At 41.9% G+C, this 20518-nt stretch overlaps 1 protein-coding gene across 1 annotated transcript; it reads left to right on the forward strand.

Moving 5' to 3' along the window:
• The first annotated feature begins 1931 nt into the window (after positions 1 to 1931).
• LOC114363693 (lysophosphatidylcholine acyltransferase-like) lies at positions 1932 to 18906 on the forward strand. The gene is made up of 8 exons (XM_028319491.1): positions 1932 to 2054; positions 9785 to 9939; positions 11112 to 11249; positions 11965 to 12090; positions 12871 to 13015; positions 15376 to 15477; positions 16309 to 16450; positions 18140 to 18906. Exons 1-8 carry the CDS (start codon positions 1932 to 1934, stop codon positions 18223 to 18225), a joined length of 1017 nt encoding a protein of 338 aa, XP_028175292.1. The 3' UTR covers positions 18226 to 18906.
• The last annotated feature ends 1612 nt before the right edge of the window (positions 18907 to 20518 follow it).

A 20518-nucleotide genomic window follows, 5' to 3' on the forward strand; every position in this document is an offset into this window, starting at 1 on the left:
TCACAGTTAACTGTAAATTAATAGGTAACTGTTATGAATATAATATTTTTAGAATTGTCTTATACTTATTTAGTTAATATGGAAAATCCAAAGATGAAAAGGAAAAAAAAATTTAGCATCATAGAATTACTTTTTGAACTTTCTCGGTACCTATATCTTTAAGAATTGAAAACATTAAAAGATCAAGAAACTTTTTGCTACGAGTATGTAACTTTGATAGAGAGGTTAGTTAATAGCAATTATTGCTGTTTATTATCATACAGAGACTTGTTATCTGGTCATTTAGTGGCTATCTGCAAGATATTTTAATTTCTTATTAGCACTATCTGCCTTTTTGTGTAAATATCGTAAAACTTGTGTATTTCGTAAACAGTCATACATAATTCATGGTGTGGACTCGGAATGGTAATGGATGACGTATGTATGGGAGTGAAAGCGACATACTTGTATGTGTAATTTAATTATGTTACGTGCAATTAACATTGATGTTATCAATTATGGAGTAAAAGATTCTGATTTACGTGGGAAAAACAATACGTGTTGATAAATTCAACTAAATTAAGTGAAAATAAACTTCTTAGTTTGTAAAATAAGGTTTTGCGACATAGTTGCGATATGATACTTTAAGATGTTGTTAAAACCATTCGAATTTTATCAATTCTTGAATTTCTTCGCTAAGCCTAAATTATTGCTAGGCCCGTTGACCTAGAATTTATCAATTTATTTATAGTAGAGGGACGATTTTTATTGGAGTCTGTAGTTCTGTACAAATAATAATACCTACTCGTATGTACGCAAATACAGGATGTCCCATAAAGAGCGTGCCAAACTTAAGTTGATGTAATAAATAATGGATGGCTATCTATGAAATTTTATTTTATTTAAAAGTATTTCACGCCATTTTCGATACAGTTTTTTTCATCTTTTTTTAATCCTCAATTTTGAGCCTTTCTCTGTGTGTACAAATGAGCAGATATTTCTCATTTTCTTCTACTTATTCATTTTGAAATTATTTGCCCATTTATACACAGATCAACAAGAGATATTCTCAAAATTAGGGACTTTGAATAAACATGAAAAAAAAATCTCTGAAATGGTGATACTTCTATGAAAACATTTTTTTTTGTATAAATGGTCGTCCATTAATCTATCATTTGCTTACATTTGGTACGCTCTTTACGGGACCCTGTAGGTACATTAATACGACCAGGGAGAGAGAGAGAGACGGGAAGAGAAGCAGGTAAGTATATTTTCTGCATGTTAATGTACATAAACTTGTGTTCCACTACGTGTCTGGCTGCATATTAATTGTGCTTTTATACTCGTTATAATTGATGTTAGTACGTAGATAATATAAAATTGTTTAGATTTAATAATATTTTTTAATTTGTGTGTAAATGAAAAAGGGTCATGGGTATTGTGTGTACAGATTAGGTTTATAGAATTAATTAAATATCTACAAGGTAAGATGGATTATTTTACTACACGGTAATAAAATAATTAATTGATAACAGCAAAGTTATTAGTAGCAAAATATAAAAGGATCTCTACATTAAATAAAGTTCTCATGTATTAATCGAGTCAAAAGCACGTCATCTGTGTTTGCTATTTGTTGCAAAACACGGTACACTGTATTACGTTTTACTGTGAATTACACTCGTACACTTTACCAAATATTATTTTATCAAATCAGAAGATGACGTAGGTACACAGATGTATAGATCGTTCCATCCACGAAGACGCGCCCCACCATTCCATCGCTAATGTTTGAGTGTTACACGCTAAATTACACACTACAATAATGACGCTCGGATTGCTCGGATCAAACTTCTCGCACCCCGCGCTTCCCTCGACCAAAAATTGGTGGGGCGTGTCTTCGTGGATGGAGCGGATCATTAAACTAAGCAATTTGAATGTAATCATTGTCTTCAATGGTTTCAGAGCTGATCAACTACACGCAGCCGGTGTACGTGTGGCGAGACGACCCCAACTCGCGGCAGAACACCATCAAGGAGATCATTGAACGAGCTACTTCTAAAGAAGACTGGCCACAGGTATCCATCATCAACTAAAATCCTATTAAGGCTTCGCCAATAGGACGCGTACTTACGCGGCGTAGAGTTAATCTAAAGTCGCGCTATAGCGCCGATTTGTATTGGTAGAATGTATAACCAGGCGTTATACCATCCTAACGCCGCGACAGAGCGTTGATACTAGCGTTGGCGGGCGCTCTGTTTGACGGTATTTTATCATGGTAGTACAACACAATCTTAGCGTCATAGTGCGGCGTCAAGTTAGCGCGCGTCAGCATTAAGTACGCGTTCTGTTTGACGAAGCCTTTAAATGAGATAAAAAAAGCCATTTTTAGTGCACCCCCTTTGCGATACCAGACCTTCGTTTCAGCCAAATGATGTCCACTGCTGGACAAAGGCCTCCCCTAAGGATTTCCACAACGACCGGTCCAATGCTGCCCGCATCCAGGAGCTTCTCGCGACCTTCACCTTCATACAAAGGTGTTTTTTTGTGGCAAGCAGATCTTTTGAATCAATTCGAACTTGAGTGATATTATTAGTACGGTCACAATTAGTTTCGGGTTTTAGTTGGGTTTCAGACGGGTATTAAAGAACGAATCTTAAAATTCGTTTCAATATTATCTTGTATGCGTGGAAAGCTTTTTTCTAGTCAAATGTTCAGCCAAGACCTCTAAATAAAATTCATTTAAATGTATCCAGAAGAGGATTCAGGTTACATTTGAGAATGAGCTCCCTTCCATTGAGCGACACCCTAACTATTCTATAACGAATTTCTAAGGTGTTCTAGTTTTGATACAGAACAAAGTAGTAATATTATAAGTCGTAAATTCAATTATACGACCGTAGAAATGAATGAATACATGAGGAAAATAGTATTTCGTACTACTTTACAACTTTATTGCAGCTTTCTTCTATTATCTTTCAAAGCCATCTCGAACAAAGGTTCTTATGCACGTATACCTAAGTACTCAGTACACTAATTTTTGTAATCAAATACGAATAAGCTACGGTCTGGTTGGAAAACATATTAAGTTTAATATTGCTAATTACATACACCGCACCGTTGTGAATTGACCACCGAAAAACTTTACAACGTATTTTGACTGACGGGACGGCATACTTACAATGTGTTAGAAGCGCAACGAAATTACTTTTTAACTAACCTATATTATTTCTTCATTTCATAAATGTAAGAGGCAGTTGACCGACTTTTTATAGTGCACACGGAAAGACCTACTTTCCAAATGAAAGAAAATAATTACGATCACACTCGGACTTAGTTGCAGGAAAAATATAGATTTTTATTTGCAATTGCAAAATAAGCTATATTGAAACAATCTGGGAAGGATAAGTCAGAGATACGTCAGAACGGAAAAACAATCGATGAAGCACATGATGTCGTGCTCTGCGTACCCATGCCCAAACAACAGATTTAATGAAGGCTACTGACAACGCCATTTTTGTAGCGGAGTTTTGGGGTGATACTGTTAAGGCTTCGGCAGACCAAACGCGGGGCAGTAGCAGCGTAGTTTGAATGCGGGCCCGCGAAAGTTGTAATATAAGAAACTCTTTGAAGTGTGTNAGTATTTCCTAAAGGCGAGCGTACCAATGTGCCGATAAAAGTACCCTTAACATGTATTTTTGAGCTGTTTGGAGGCACATAGTTAATGTTAGATTAGCTGACTGTTGGTGGAATATTATATTCAGTTCTGTTTTATTTATATTTATGGTCTTTCTATGTTATCCTACGGTCCAGGATGTTAATGTAAGTTGATTGCAGCAATGAGTCGAGGTCTAGATTTATTTATTTATTTAATGAGCAACATAATAAGTTTACAGATTACAATAAAATTATATAGATTGGCCGGAGGATACGTTTCACGTCTTAAATGATAATATGGTGAGACTTCGAGGCTTAATTACATGCGCCACTTGGTCAGCCAATCAGCTGACTTTGCAACAGTCTAGTCACTTTAAGATCACAGTTACATTTGAGGAAGGCCGCAGCTTTCTGGTGTCTGGGCTACTTTACCAGTAGATGTTATAGAGTATCGGACCAAGTACAGAGTCCTGGGGTACTCCAGCTCTGCAGCTAAAAAGAAAAGATTTTGTCACCGAGTTTGATTTTAAACTGTCTGTCACTGAGATAAGAATCCATCAACAGGTAGTAGAAGTGTGCTGGAAGGTACTTTTTAATTTCATAGAGTAGTCCTTTATGATTAACCCAGCTGAAGCCGCAGCGAAAGCAGACGTACAGGATTCTTTCTTTTCCAAACATTGTACTGATTATGGTTGGTATGGTTTCTGCCAAAATTTATGGTCGGGTATACTATATTACATGGGTCATACTTAGGCAAGGGAATAAACGAGCAAGAATGATCCTTTTCCATAATTTTAACAATACAAATGTCAGATTAATTGAGCGATAAGAGAATTCGTTAGGCGACTTGCCAGTATTATGGATCATTTCCAAAGTTAAAAGACTTGCGAGGTTCTCACTCAGTGTGGTCATTGTCATTACCATGGACTTCATGGTGATCAGATCAATTGCAAGTGCTTTACGAGGGTTCATTTTTGCTATTTCTTTAGTTTAGCCATCTCTCTTAGCGTTAGTTCTTTCGTTTCAGCCGAAAGACGTCCTGCGCCGCTCGCATCCTGGCACTTCCTGCGACCTTCCCCAAATCGTCGGTCCACCTAGTGGGAGACCTGCCCACGCTACGTCTTTCGGCTCGTGGTTGCCACTCAAGAACTTTACTACCCCAGCGGCCATCAGCTCTACGAGATATGTGCCCCGCCCACTGCCACTTGATTTTAGCGATTCTGTGGGCTACGTCAGTCACTTTGTCCTCCTGCGTCTTTCGTCCTCAATTAGCGTAGTAGGAATCAATCTTCTACTTTGAACTTGAGGAGGGTAAGCGGAAACATGGCGGTCAACTCCTCAGACAGTCAAGTACAAAGATGTCCAGAAGCAGCATACGAAAAGATGCAAAATGGGCCCTCTCAAATCACAATGGGAAGGTTTGGCAGCACAGCACCTAGAATGGCGGGAGATTGTGTTGTGTAGAGGCGAGTCCGCGAATTCAAGGAGCAGCGCATAACTGAACTCGACGCAAAACGCGATGATGTAAAACTCTCAATATGCGAGGAGTTTGCCGCGAATAAGTAGGTAAGTCATCTTCGGGCGCACCAGCGCCGCTAAGACAGCTAAGTCGAAGTGGTCACCATGACCGAAATCGGTCGGATCAATCAAAGGCAGGCATCATAGCTGCAAGTCTCGGATCAAGTTCAATGCTTGATCTTATTTTTTTGAAAAATCCACAATTCATGTGGATTTCGGATTATCCGTGTCGGATTAGCAAAGGTCTGAGATTTTTCTTGTCAGTTTGCACTCATGTATTATCGGACCTAATAAGCGGAGAACACTTTGAGGGAGGTACTTTGTTGCCTTCCAGAGCTTGTGGTTCCCATTTGCATTCCGAGACATATTTGCCAAACTCTGTGTGTGTGATTCGCTTAAAGTATAGTCCAATANCTTGTTTTATTGCACGTAACGACGCATTATCCAAAATATCGGAGAACATTTCCTTAGTACGACTGAATCGCGACTAACCTAGCTACGCGGTCGATGTTCGTTTCTGGGCATATCGCGGAGACACGCGCCACGCCCCCGTTTCACATCTATTCCCTTCTATGATCTGAGGTCACACCAAATTTGAACGCGGGACCGCGCTCCAACCGCTCCGCTCCGCGCCGCGCCGCACTGCAACTGCCGAACGACATACCAGGCGGTGGGACAGAAGCATTTTTTTTTGGTATCCTTCTATTTGGCCAAATTACTTTTCGCCAAATTTCACTTCGCAAACAACTTATCGCCAAAGTTTCATTTCCCAAATGAACTTTTAGCAACTGTACTTTTCGCAACTAATTCATTTGGTCAAATTATCATTTGGCCAAATTTTACTTGGCAAATGTTTATATAGCAAATGTTTTATGTTGCCAAATATTATATCCCAAATAATTTGTTTGGTCAAATTGACACTTCACATACTTACCCATCGTTACCCATAAATCAAAGTATAAGGCACATGATCATGGTTTTCACAAGAATTTTATGTAAAACATTGCAGGAAATAGTGTGGTAGCAAAAGGTAGGTTAGGTTAGGTTAGAACAGTGACCCTTAATGCGCGAAGGCGAGCGAAGCGTGCCGCGGCAGCGGCCGCCGAGCACTAGAATCACCTCTATTGTTAATGAATCGTTTGGAAATTTCGATAAAAATAATGTAATAAGGAAATTAATGTAGAACAAATTTTATATTAAGTACCCACTAAACAAAATAATAACCACAAGCTAATTTGTATCCATTCTATGCACCAATCAAATTATTTTGTAAATAGTTTATCGTGAAATATTTTTGCTTAATGAAACATTTGGCAAACCATACCTTGCCAAACAATAGTATGCCAAAAACATCATTTGCGAATTAAAAGTTTGCAATAAGTTGCTTTGCCAAATGAGAATTTGCCAAATGAAAATTTGCGAAACGTTGTTTGCGATGTGATAATTTGGGAAACGTTTTTTGGCCAAACATTAGTAATCCATTTTTTTTACAAGCCCGCGTTGCAACTGCTTTGATACTGCCGCTGCCTTCAGTGAGCCTACTGCCGCGCTGCAGCTGACCCGCGTTTGGTCTGTGGAAGCCTCAATAGGTTTGTTGTCGACACGACAAGAAGAAGACTGAAAAAGCTACCTAATGTACAAAAAAAACCACACGAGAGAGATACATTTTGGTCTTATTAGTTAGGTATTAAACGAATAGACACGCTAACTCGACATTATGCCTTATTAAATTTGCCTATAGCCTATTTAGGAACTTTCTTCATCGCGTGTGGTGTTTAAATTAAATAGCTATTAAATTAATTGCGATTTGGTATTCAAGATTATTAATCAGACAAATTAGTTGCTTATGCAATAGGCTGCATCGTTTTTTATTTTCACGTTTTAAGATAATAATCATAATGTTATATTACGAGTATTCACTGTAGAGTAGGGCATGTAATATCGGAAGGTTTTCAATTCCGATATTGGTTTCCGATATTAGATCTCAATATCGGAATTCCGATATTAATATCGGAATTGAGTTTGTGTTATAGGAAATTTTAAATATTTGGTTATATTCGTATAATTTCTCGATTGTATACAGTAAAATAATGATTTCAATCAAAATCTTTAATTTATTACAAAATAGCACTTCTTAAAATTATAAAATTGAAGTATTTAAAACCATTTTGTGTGTTAAAGGTAATCATTGGTAACTGATAATGGGCCAATTATGGAAATGGACTAGCAAAGAATTTAAGTGTTTTTGTAAAACAGGTATCAAACAAACTTTTACTCCTTCAACCAATACTGGCGGAACGATTTGTAGAGTCATTCAAGTCACATGTTACAAAAATATTAGACAGTGGTATAAAACTTGAATATGCTTGTAATTTGTTCCTTTTTGATTATCGATGTACAACTCACAAAACCACGGGGCGATATCATCATCATCATTTCAACCATAATATGACGTCCACTGCTGAACATAGGCCTCCCCCAATAATTTCCACAATGGCCGGTTGGTAGCGGCCTACATCCAGCGCCTTCCTGCTACCTTTATGAGGTCGTCGGTCCACCTTGTGGATGGCAGCCTTATGCTGCGCTTTCCGGTACGTGGCCCCCACTTCAGAACCTTGCTGCCCCATCGGCCGTCAGTTTTGCTAACTAGGGCAGAATCGCTGGAAGACCTCGGCACAATGCTCGAAGACCTAATCGAGTCTCCCAACAGGTAGGCCTTGGACATGGACAAAATGAAGCTTATGACCATGTTTCGCCCTACCTATTTTCGGTTGGGAACCTGATTTTCGAAATTGTTGACAAGTATGTCAACCTCGGATAAACGATTCAGCTAAGTAGATTCAATTTCGAGAAAGCGGTAAATCGTCAAATCCTACTTGGCTGGGCCGCGTTCAGGAAACTACACAACATCTTTTCGTCTAAAAAACCTCAGTTCTTAAAGACCACCAAACTACCACCACTTAAAGATTACCAGTGATAATATACGGCTCGGAAACGTGGCCTCTCAAAGTTGCACAGCGTGCTATGAAGAGGGCTGTGCTTGGTGTTTCTTTACGAGTTCGAATCAGAAATGAGAAGCCCTGTTTACGAACCAAACCAAGTACGGTAAGTGCTAAAATTGTTTTAGAACATTTTATGGTTAGTAATTATTTGCAGTGGGACAAAAAGTGATGTTGAGAGACATGAGAAAATCATTGGTCTTTGCCAATTATGTACTTTGAGCTTTGTAGCAGGTTCTGGCGCGTTTAAACGCTTTGTTTAAAGTCTCAATTAAAACCTTTATCTGATTCCGATATTACGATATTGGGTCGCTCAATATCGGAATTGTAATATCGGATCTCATCTTCCGAGATTCCGATATTACGAGATTCCGAGATTCCGATATTCATGCCCTACTGTAGAGTGGTGGAGTTCTGGACTTCGGTAATTTATCAAGTATGTCTTGAGTAACTATAAGGCACAGTAAAAAAAAAGTTTCTCTGCTTGACCCTTGGTTGAGTGGTAGAGAATGCCACCCGGCATTAAGTCCGCCACTTTTATGTGCAATAGTTTAAATAAATAAGTCCAGAAAGTTGCAATTTGGAATTAACTCGTACTAAGGTTTATTTTATTTCTAGTGTAAATCAACGGTAGGCTGCTTTTACAAGTAGGTTCATAAAATTAACTTAAAACTCATGATAAAATTGATGGAAAACCACTCATGCACCTTGACTAAATCCAAGGATGACAATTTCACCCTTATCCGCAAGCATCCAAAGTTCGAGTTTAGAGGAGGTTTCACCAAAGAAAAATCTTCAAAATGAAACGCCATTCACATAATACACATTACACACACATTATTGCCACAGAATACGTAATTTACTGCACTGATCCAGAAACTAGTGGTTGTGTCCTGAAACTAGTCCTCCGTGGTTGAGGATTCCGGGTGAAGCTCGCTTCCACCTTCGGCCTGATCATCACTTACCATCAGGTGAGATACAGGCCAAGAGCTTCCTCGTTGTGGATAAAAAAAAAAAAAAGTAATATTTTAACAGGACACTGAAATTCGCCGAACCGTAGATACAGAGAGGTGCTCTGAGTGGGGGCGCGGGCCGAACTGGATGAATAAAACTGTGCAAACTACCGAAGTACCCTCTTTTTTCGTGTCATTTGTGGTTCAACATTTGACAGTTACCCCTTTGATAAACAATATGCATGATCGATAAAGCAGCATGGCATTATGCGTTCTATTTTTTAAATTTCATAAATCGAACTGAAACAAAACACCAAACATTTTCTTGTATGGGCCTCTTTTGATTTTTGTTTGACTCTTTCTAGCTAATAGAAATACAAGTAATGTAAAAAACTGTCTGTTTATGAAAACAAATGAACCACGACAACCGAACGGTGACGGGGTCGGATTGGCTCGCCATTTGAGGAATTGAGGCTCGCGGGTTCGATTCCCGCCGACGGTTGACTATTGTGGTGAACTCACTCGTGACATTTAGCTTAGTTAGTACGAGGCACTAACGGGACTATTAGTTATTTGTGCAAAACAAAATGACTAATAATTAATCTTTAAAAAAAGAAAATGCGGACTGCGGAGTCATATTAGGTTTTTTCTAGTACAAAACTTTTGTTTATTAAATTCCAGGTGCTCATCTTCCCCGAGGGAACATGTACCAACCGCTCCTGCCTCATCACGTTCAAGCCGGGCGGCTTCTACCCCGGCGTGCCGGTGCAGCCTGTGACCATCCGCTACCCCAACGCCCGGGACACCGTCACCTGGACCTGGGAGGGGCCTGGCGCGTAAGTTTCTTTCCCGAGAAACATTACAGACTACAGCTCATAAAGCTAAATACGAGTACTGTAACCTGGAGTAGGTGTCTTTCCTGAAAGAACAGGGAAAGAGGAGCTTCTTCCCCGAAGGAGCTTGTACGATCAGATCCTGCCATATCACATTCTAGACGCTGTGGTGAGTGTCTTCCTAAAGGCCATGTAGGATCCGATCCTGCCTCATCACCTACAAGTTTGGAGTTTGGTACATAAGTGTCATCTTCCTTTAAGGAGCCAATACGTTTACATCCATCTCATCACGTTTAAGTGAGAGTTTTGGCGCGTAAGTGACAAATCTTTCTTGGAACATGTACCAACCGCTCCTGCATCATCACGATCAAGCCGGGGGGCTTCTACCCCGGCGTGCCGGTGCACCCCAACGCCCGGGACACCGTCACCTGGACCTGGAAGGGGCCTGGCGCGTAAATGTCATCTTCCTTGAAGGAATATGTAGGAACCGATCCTGCCGAGATTCTGTTCTTGTTGGCAAGGGCCCACGTCGCGATCCCACTCGTACCGTCTCTTCTGGCGTAACCAGTACTTATGTTAAGTTACTTTCCACAGCAACGCCTTAACCCTTTAACTGGTACAGAGAAAAATATTTTTAATTACTTTTGTACCTTATGTTTTCTCAATACGGTTCAAAATATGGTGGCAACAATTCTGCCACTATCAGGTAAAGGTTTAAGTAGAGAATCGAGACCCACTCGAGGACGCCATTAGGCTGGCTTAATGTTGTTCGAAGGTTGAAATCCCACAAAAGTTGTAGCTCCAGCATATTGTACATTTGTAGGATATGGATCTTAGTTATTTAATTTTTAGCGTTAAGAGTTGCATCTCAAACTAATTTGAAAATTATAAATAACTTGAACAAATCGAACTGCCTAAGGCGGAAATTGAATTTTTTCAAGTTATTTATAATTTTCAAATATGGATCTTAGGTTATGTAGATTTTTTGAAATTACGATTTGCTGCTTATTCTTACCAATTTGTATCTTAAACAGGTCCAGCTGTGGATATTACTATTTTTTTCACATTTTACGTTCACTTACGAAATGGTCTTCTTAACCCATAAGACTAAAAATGTGGTAAACATTTTCCTAAAAAGTTGGCGCAGTATTAACAGTATCTTTACCCCATTCCAGGTTAAAGCTCCTCTGGCTGACTCTGACGCAGGTTCACAGCTCGTGCGAGATCGAGTTCCTGCCGGTGTACTACCCCAGCGAGGAGGAGAAGCGAGACCCCAAGCTCTACGCCAGGAACGTCAGGGATGTCATGGCCAAGTAAGGACTAAGGAGTATTAATAAACCATGGCTTTGTTGATAAGATAACTAAAGCCTGGTCCGTGAGCACGTAGAATTTTGTCCAATGACTCCAAGCTACCCATCCTTATTGCTCGCGCGTCTGTGCGACGCGCGCCCGCAGTGAGTGTGCGAGCGCGACGGCAACATAGTTACGCGCGAGCGATAAGGATGGGTAGTTTGGGGTCATTGGACAAAATTCTACGTGCTCACGGACCAGGCTTTAGTACTATTCTTACGTCATTGTTCAGTAAGAAGTATTATCAGGTCTTTTAGTGGTAGATGACATGAATGATAGGTATACTATAGTGCACCTCCTCAGCCCATTGGTACCTATTTAATGATCTTGTATCTTGTATGTTGTAATTTTTTAAGCGACTGCGCCAGAAGGATGGTTATGTATGGATTTCTTTAATCATATCTGTTAATTAATAGATATGGGTAATATATATTCTTCGTTAATTTCAACCAAATGACCTCCACTACTGGGCAAAGGCCCAAGGAGTAGGTACTTACACTTAAAAATCAAAATCACATCGTTTATTTATGTAAGCCTGTCATAGGTTCCTAAAGAACACTTAAATCTCTTTAAACTATAAACTGTGAACAGATTTTGCGGATTTCGAAAATTTCTTTGATGTGTATTAGTTCCTACACATCATAGAAGTAAAACCTTTCATTTTACCTTACCTTCCAGAGCCCTCGGTATTCCAGTGCTCGACTACACTTACGACGACTGTCGGCTGATCGCGCGCGCCAAGCAGCTCGGCATCCCCAATGCGGCTGCTGCGAGGGAGATCAACGAGATTAGGGGACAGCTGGGGTAAGGGGAAAATGATTTTGTCTCATACGGTATTTGTTATAAACCCCCGTATTTACAAATATTACTATGAAGTCTGTTACACCCTGCCACTCTAAGGGAAACGCCTACGAAGTACCAACCTAGATTTTGGCTAAACAAGTAATTGCGTCAATCGGCGACACGAAAAGCTGCGTCGGCAGAACGTGATGCACCGAGCCGCCGCGTCCCATCGCGCCACCGCCACATCGATCACTTTGGTTCCAACATCGAACTTGGTCAATCGATCTAGTAATAATTAATTTGTAATTGTAATTTCTATATCTTTAATTAAATTAGTTTAAAGTCAATTGCTTTTTTTTTGAGACTAGGAAGAAGCCACAAAGTGCCATTAAGTTTTTGGATTTAAGATTTTTTTGTCTACATCGGTTTTGGCAGATGCAGTCACCTGATGAAAAGTCATGATCATGCTGAAGGTGGAAACGAAGTTCACATGGAATCCTCAACAACGGAGGAGTCCGCTGGTAGAGGCTTATGTTTACTTGGTTAACTTCGTAGCGGGTCCAGTGACAGTTAACTTTCTCTCGGGACAAACATCACTGGTTGGCAACAATGGTGGTCAAGCTGTGGAGATCCTGGTCTCACCTATTGCTCAGTGAACGCTCACGGCGATCAGCATAATCAACATAATCAGCCCAAAAAAAACCTAGGAGATCCTGGTTACACAGGGGTTGCAGCGGTGGGAACAAGAGGTGGGAATAGTCGCGTAGAGCCAAGTTTATAACTGTCTGTTACTGCTTACAGCCTGGAGCGATCCCAGTTAGAACTACACTTGGCAGCGCAAGGCGTGCAGACGCGCTCGCGATGGGTGTCGGGCGAGGAGTTCGCGCAGCGCCTCGGCGTTCCCATGGACCAGCGCTCGCAGAGGCTCTTTGACATCTTCGTGCAGGTAAGGAACAGTTCTCACTTAGAACTGGAGCTCCACTTAGCAGCGTAAGGCGTGCTGCCAGACCAATACCCGCAAAGGCACTTTGGTATATTCGTGCAGGTAGGAAAGATTGAAAAGATGGTTCTAGTAGTATTTTCACCAGTCTTCGTACAGGGGAGAACTGATTGAATGATGTGACAGTGAAATATGGAGGTTTTTAAGACGGACTAAAGGTGGCAGCTTTAGAAGGCAAGTGCCGAGAAGAAGCGCCGCAACAAACTCAGTCACCACTGTCTGCCGGTTTAAAAATACTTTGTAGAATCTATGACCCATGGGTTTAGTCAAGGACCAACGCTCAAAAAGACTCTTTGACATCTTCGTGCAGGTAAGGAACAGTTCCTACTATAACCTGGAGCGATCCCAGTTAGAACTACACTTGGCAGCGCAAGGCGTGCAGACGCGCTCACGATGGGTGTCGGGCGAGGAGTTCGCGCAGCGCCTCGGAGTTCCCATGGATCAACGCTCGCAGAGGCTCTTTGACATCTTCGTGCAGGTAAGGAACATTGAAAAAATTATACTGCTCAATCGTAGCTTAAGAAGGCTGCTGTAGTAATACCAGTCTTCATACAGGTGAGATTGATGTGAAGAAGGAAGAGGGAGGTTTTTCAGACAGCCTAACGACGGTACCTTTAGAAGGCTGCCCCAGTTTTACTGGACTATAGATAAGCACATGGTTCTCGCATGAATCTTCGCTGTAAGCGTGGAGTGGTAGAATCCATAACCCATGGGTGTAATCCAGGACCAACGCTCGCAGCTCTTTGACATCTTCATGCAGGTAAGGAATAGTTCCTACTATAACTTGGAGCGATCACAGTTAGAACTACACTTGGCAGCGCAAGGCGTACAGATGCACTCGCGATGGGTGTCGGGCGAGGAGTTCGCGCAGCGCCTCGGAGTTCCCATGGATCAGCGTTCGCAGAGGCTCTTTGACATCTTCGTGCAGGTAAAGAACAGTTCTCACTTACAACTGGAGCTCCACTTAGCAGCGTAAGGCGTTCCCATGGATCAACGCTCGCAGGGGCTCTTTGACATCTTCGTGCAGGTAAGGAGCAGTTCCCACTTACAGCTGGAGCTCCACTTAGCAGCGTAAGACGTGCCGCTAGACCAATACCCGCAGAGGCTTTTTGGTATATTCGTGCAGGTAGGAAACATTGAAAAGATGGTTCTAGTAATATTCTCACCAGTCTTCGTACAGGGGAGAACTGATTGAATGATGTGACAGTGAAATATGGAGGTTTTTCAGACGGACTAAAGGTGGCAGCTTTAGAAGGCAAGTGCCGAGAAGAAGCGCCGCAACAAACTCAGTCACCACTGTCTGCCGGTTTAAAAATACTTTGTAGAATCTATGACCCATGGGTTTAGTCAAGGACCAACGCTCAAAAAGACTCTTTGACATCTTCGTGCAGGTAAGGAACAGTTCCTACTATAACCTGGAGCGATCCCAGTTAGAACTACACTTGGCAGCGCAAGGTGTACAAGCGCTCGCGATGGGTGTCGGGCGAGGAGTTCGCGCAGCGCCTCGTAGTTCCCATGGACCAACGCTCGCAGAGGCTCTTTGACATCTTCGTGCAGGTAAGGAACAGTTCTCACTTAGAACTGGAGCTCCACTTAGCAGCGTAAGGCGTTCCCATGGATCAGCGTTCGCAGAGGCTCTTTGACATCTTTGTGAAGGTAAGGAACAGTTTCTTCACACAGCTGGAGCTCCACTTAGCAGCGTAAGACGTGCCGCCAGACCAATACCCGCAGAGGCATTTTGGTATATTTGTGAAGGTAGAAACCAGCATGCATACAGGGGAGAACAGATATTGACAGAGAAAGATGGAGTTTTATCAGACGGACTAACAGTGGTAGCTTTAGAAGGCTGCTCCAGTTTCACTAGACAATAGGTAAGCTCAAGGCTCTCATATTTTAGTAATTATAGTGCTTAATATAAGTGTGGAACACAAAATGAAATTAAATGGGCATGGGTTGACTGACTCAATAAATAGAAGACACCTAGCTAAATGGCACTACTTTATACTAAATGGATAGACATCTACCTTTGGATGGATCATCATCATCATTATCATGTCAGCCATAGGACGTCCACTGCTGAACATAGGCCTCCCCCAATGCTTTCCATCTTGTCATCAGCGGTCTGCGTCTAGCGCCTTCCTGCTACCTTTATGATGTCGTCGTTCTACCTTATGTCCCACGCTGCGTTTTCCTTTTGGATGGATATGGATGATGATTGATTGAAATGAGAGAGACGAGATTATGCTTTACTTACATGAATTCGCGCTGTGCAAGTACAAGAGTATTAATTATTGTCCTTGTTGCAGCGGTCCAGCGGCCTGGTGCACTTCCCCGACTACCTGCTGAGCGCGTGCTTCCTGTCGCTGCAGCACGCGCCGCTGTCGCAGCTGCTGTCGCTGGCCTTCAAGGTAAGGACCCAGAAGACTGTCTGTGGGAGACGAAAGAAAGAAAGAAATTTATTCGATGCAAGTACACAGCAAGATAATAAATAAAACTAAACAACAGAACGGGTACAAGCACCAAAATGGCATCAGCTCAGTATGCGCCGTGACGGTAGAGAGCGCGTCACGACCACTGGTATTCTGCGGATGACAGTTGAGGTAAAGGGCGCAGCTCGCCTAGGTACAATCGGTTAACATAACAAGTAATTTTAAACATAGATACATGGAGCCAGTCGATTATGAGATGACCAACATTGAACCCTCCCAGCTATGACATTGGCAGGAGGGCGCCACTATCCATACTGGTTCCGATTTTTGTCATCATCATCATCATCATCATCATCATCATCATGATCATCATCATCATCATCTCAGCCATAGGACGTCCACTGCTGAACATAGGCCTTCCCCAATACTTTCCATGTTACCCGGTTGGTAGCGGCCTGCGTCCAGCGCCTTCCTGCTACCTTTAAGATGTCGTCGGTTCTCCTTGTGGGTGGACGTCCCACGCTGCGTTTTCCAGTACGCAGCCTCCACTTCAGAACCTTGTTGCCCCATCGGCTGTCAGTTCTGCGTACTATGTGCCCTGCCCATTGCCACTTCAGCTTGCTAGTCCGTCGGTCTATTATATTTTGTGCAAATACACACATCAATAGTATTATAGCTTGCCCTACTAACACTTTGGGACAACAGATCGACTGGTGCTAAGAAGAAGTGATGGAAAAAACTCAGTTTTAAACTCATTGAAAGATTTTCTCAACCTAATTATAGACACTAAAACACTGTTTATTTACCTAGCTATACGACACCAATCGTACGGGGCGGCTGAACAGCAAAACCTTCGAAGAGGTGGCTACGCGCTGCCTCGGGCTGACTCCTGAGGAGGCCCAGGGCACCTTCCGCGCGGTAGACCTGGACGAGAAAGGGTACATCACTTACGGTGAGTTAATTTTTTTTTATCCACAACGAGGAAGCTCTAGGCCTGTATCTCACCTGATGGTAAGTGACGATCAGGCCGAAGGTGCAAGCGAGCTTCACAAGGAATCCTCAACCACGGAGGAACTGGCTATCTTACCTCTAACTGCCGGAACACAACGATGCTGTTAACATTGTTGTTATGGCGACAGACTTAGGTAAGATGGTGGTAGCTAGCCAGGCGGACTTAGAACAAGCCCTACCACCAACCAAACCGAACAGAAAAATCTCGAATCGAACCCGGTTCGAATCGAAGAATCGAACCCGGGACCTCTGCGTCAGAAGCAGGTGGTCTTACCACTAGACCACAGAGGACACAGCAATGTTGGCAACACTGCATCAAGATTGTAAGATATGACTGGAAACATCCACATTCGGACCTTCGAAGAGATGGCTACGCGCTGTCTCGGGCTGTCTCCTGAGGAGCACCTTCCGCGCGGTAGACCTGGACGAGAAAGGGTACATCATTTACGGTGAGTTCAGTGTTCAAGACTCTATGAGATATTGCTGGCAACTTGTACATTGAGATGTTTGAGGAGGTGGCTATACGTTGCCTCGGGCTTACTTCTCAGGAAGCCCTGGGCACCTTCCGCGCGGTAGACCTGGACGAGAAAGGGTACATTACTTACGGTGAGTTCAATGTTCAAGATTCTGTGAGATGTTGCTGGCAACTCCTACATTAAGACCTTCGAAGAGGTGGATACGCGCTGCCTTGGGCTGACTCCTGAGGAGGCCCAGGGCACCGCGCGGTAGACCTGGACGAGAAAGGGTACATCACTTACGGTGAGTTCAAGACTCTATAAGGTAATGCTGGCAACTTGTACATTGAGATGTTTGAGAAGGTGGCTATACGTTGCCTCGAGCTGACTCCTGAGGAGGCCCATGGCACCTTCCGTGCGGTAGACCTGGACGAGAAAGGGTACATTACTTACGGTGAGTTCAAGACTCTATAAGATAATGCTGGCAACTTGTACATTGAGATGTTTAAGGAGGTGGCCATACGTTGCCTCGGGCTTACTTCAAAGAAAGCCCAGGGTACCTTCCGTGCGGTAGACCTGGACGAGAAAGGGTACATCACTTACGGTGAGTTCAATGTTGGCAACACTGCATCAAGATTGTAAGATATGGCTAGCAACACCTACATTGAGACCTTGGGAAGGGCTGACTCTTGAGGAGGCCCAGGGCACCTTCCGACTTGGATGAGAAGGGCTACATCACTTATGGTGAGGAAACTTTAAAAAAAAGTCCCGTTAACCCTTCGAGCTAAGCTAAATATAAACACGAATGGGTTCACCATAATAGTCCAGCGGAACCGGGGTTCTATCTTAATTGGTCAAGATAACTGTGCACCTGCCGTTATAATGTTCATAGTTAGCAACACCTCGGAGCGTAGTGCGAGTTTACGTCAAAATAATTCGATATCGACTGCGTAAAAAAGTGACATAAATGTATGACGAATGAGTGACAGCGGAAACTTTCAAGAATTAAAATCTTCATAAAATATATTTTTAACGCAATTGATATCGAATGCGTTTAACGTAAACTCACACTACGCCCCCTGTTCATTTTCAACGCATATCTACGTCAAAACAATCGAAAGTCTCACAGTTGTTGTTTGCTGTTTCTGGACTATACAAAATAACATTTTTTCCAGACGAATTCATCTCTCACGCGCAGAAGAAATCCGACTTCTCATTCATCTTCACAAGCGACGGGTCTCACAAGCCGAAGACTCAGTGAGAATCGCCCGTACACATCCCCACAGTCTGCAGCCAAGTGCCGTGACGTCACAGCGGTGACGTAGACATTGCGATGGATATGTGATCTTTGATAAGAAAGTTTTGGGGCATCCAGGATTCGTTTTTGACTAACTGCAACTTAAGCCCAGGGTGGGTTCTTTTCTGTATTCCTTGATGTATAACTTATGACTTCAGAAAAAGTAGGCAGCATGGGAACTGAAGCCTATTTCAACATAAAAAAGGCAGAAGAATATTACAACTGATGAGGTTCTTGCCCCCATTTATTTGGGTATTTGGCAAGGAAGGTATCATGAAGTTTTATCATCCATTCTACACTTTCAACTACTATGAGATTCATTTAGGTTTAATGTTAGTATTTTTTCATCTAAGTCAAGTTTTTCAATTTTCTTCTTAGCAAAGAAAAGTAAGCAAGAAAAACATCTCCTTGAGAGCTCAAACGACGATGTATTGCTATCTCTTGTAACTTATGAGTAGAACAAGGATAGCATTACATTTATCGAAAAAAGAATGCTTCACAGAATCTCGTCTTCGCCTTCGTAAAATTTTTGCTCACACTTTTTTATAATATTGGGTCGTGTTGGAATGTCATTCTTCCTAAAGCCTGGTCCGTGAGCACGTAGAATTTTGTCCAATGACCCCAAGCTGCCCATCCTTATCGCTCGCGCGTAATTATGTTGCTGGCCCGTCGTACAGTCGCAACGGCAATATAATTACGCGCGAGCGATAAGGATGGATAGCTTGGGGTCATTGGACAAAATTCTACGTGCTTACGGACCAGGCTTTAATAACTAATTTTCGGTGATCTCTTTTCACAGCTAAGTTGTCATAGGTGTATCGTTTAAGTCTGTCAGTACCTGAGGTATGGGACCGGCAGGGGAGGGATGACATTGACATAATATGACGTGACAGAGCATATAAATCTGAAGGAGATTTGAAGTCTCGCTGACTTCACGCTCCCATAGCTCAGGCATTGACTGGGTTAAAAGAAAGAAAGAAACATTTATTGCCAGGGACATCACAAAAGACAAGAGGTAAATAAAAAAAAAGCAAATAAGACAGAGGTGACACATAAAACATACAATGGAAGAGAAAGTAAACTGAGCAGTGCCACCCTGTCGCACAGCGATGTCCATCGCAATGGGACCCCACTCAGCATATGCCGTGGCCCCCGATGAGGAAGGCCACGACACTGGTTTTCAGTGTGCCCCCAGACCTATAATAGTGGATATTAACTGACGTTAGCTCCTAATGCTCATTTTAAATGGTGCATTACCTATCCACTATCGAAAAAGATACACCAATGATTTTGCAGTGATGATTAATTTGGCAATGAAATAATGAATGACAAGTGGACGGCCCAGTAAATCAGCCTATTGGCAAGTTATACACTTTTATACTTAGATTTTGATTATTAGACTTTTTGACACATCGAATCGCTCATCCTTTGATGCCGAAGTTAGCTAAAAGAATCGCGTAATGTTCTGCAGACAAGAGGTATGTGAATGTGAAGATTAGGTAATTTTTGTATTTAGCTAAAGTTTGTGAATAGTCTGTGTCTTACATTTGAGGCTTAAGTATTATCTTATAGTATGATTATAAAGGTCAAAGCACACTTATCAACCCAGAAAGGGACACCGTATCGCCTTTCGCCGCACTGTCAACCGCGAGGAGGGCGTTGCGTTTACGTTACGGTGCGGATAAGCCTACAAAGTTCATACAAAGATTACAGGTGTCTATGGGCGACGGTAATCACTTACCATCAGGTGATCCGTCTGCTCGTTTGCCTCCTGTCCTATAAAAAAAAATACTGACTGCCTCGAGTTGATACGGTTAAGATCCGTTTCCGGGTTGATATGTGTGCTTGGTCCTTTAGGAACTTCTTTTAAAACAAAATTTTACATCTTAAAGTTCTGTCTTTTTCTAATCAAACCATTTCGAAAGAGACAATAATAAGTTTAAATTGTAAAATTTAGTTTAGGGAATTATGTATCAGAGTGTGCACTTTAAAAGTAATAGATTAGATTGACTTTTTATTAAGCCTTTAAAGGGATTTGGACACATGTTTAGCCACGAAATATTAAACCTTATTATTTTATTATAAGATATAAGTGTGTCTTAGTCCTTGTAAGTTGGATTTTAACTGCTGAAAACCTTTAGAGATTGTTTAATGTGTTTATCGTCTATAGAAAAATATACCTACTGAATTAAGTCCTTCTTATGCCCGTTTTCACCATCAATCCGAAACACACAACAGAAATGTTGTTTTCATTAGG

Source organism: Ostrinia furnacalis, unplaced genomic scaffold (genome assembly GCF_004193835.3).
Source record: "Ostrinia furnacalis isolate ACB-3 unplaced genomic scaffold, ASM419383v2 OfSCF7233, whole genome shotgun sequence".
Taxonomy (NCBI): domain Eukaryota; kingdom Metazoa; phylum Arthropoda; class Insecta; order Lepidoptera; family Crambidae; genus Ostrinia; species Ostrinia furnacalis.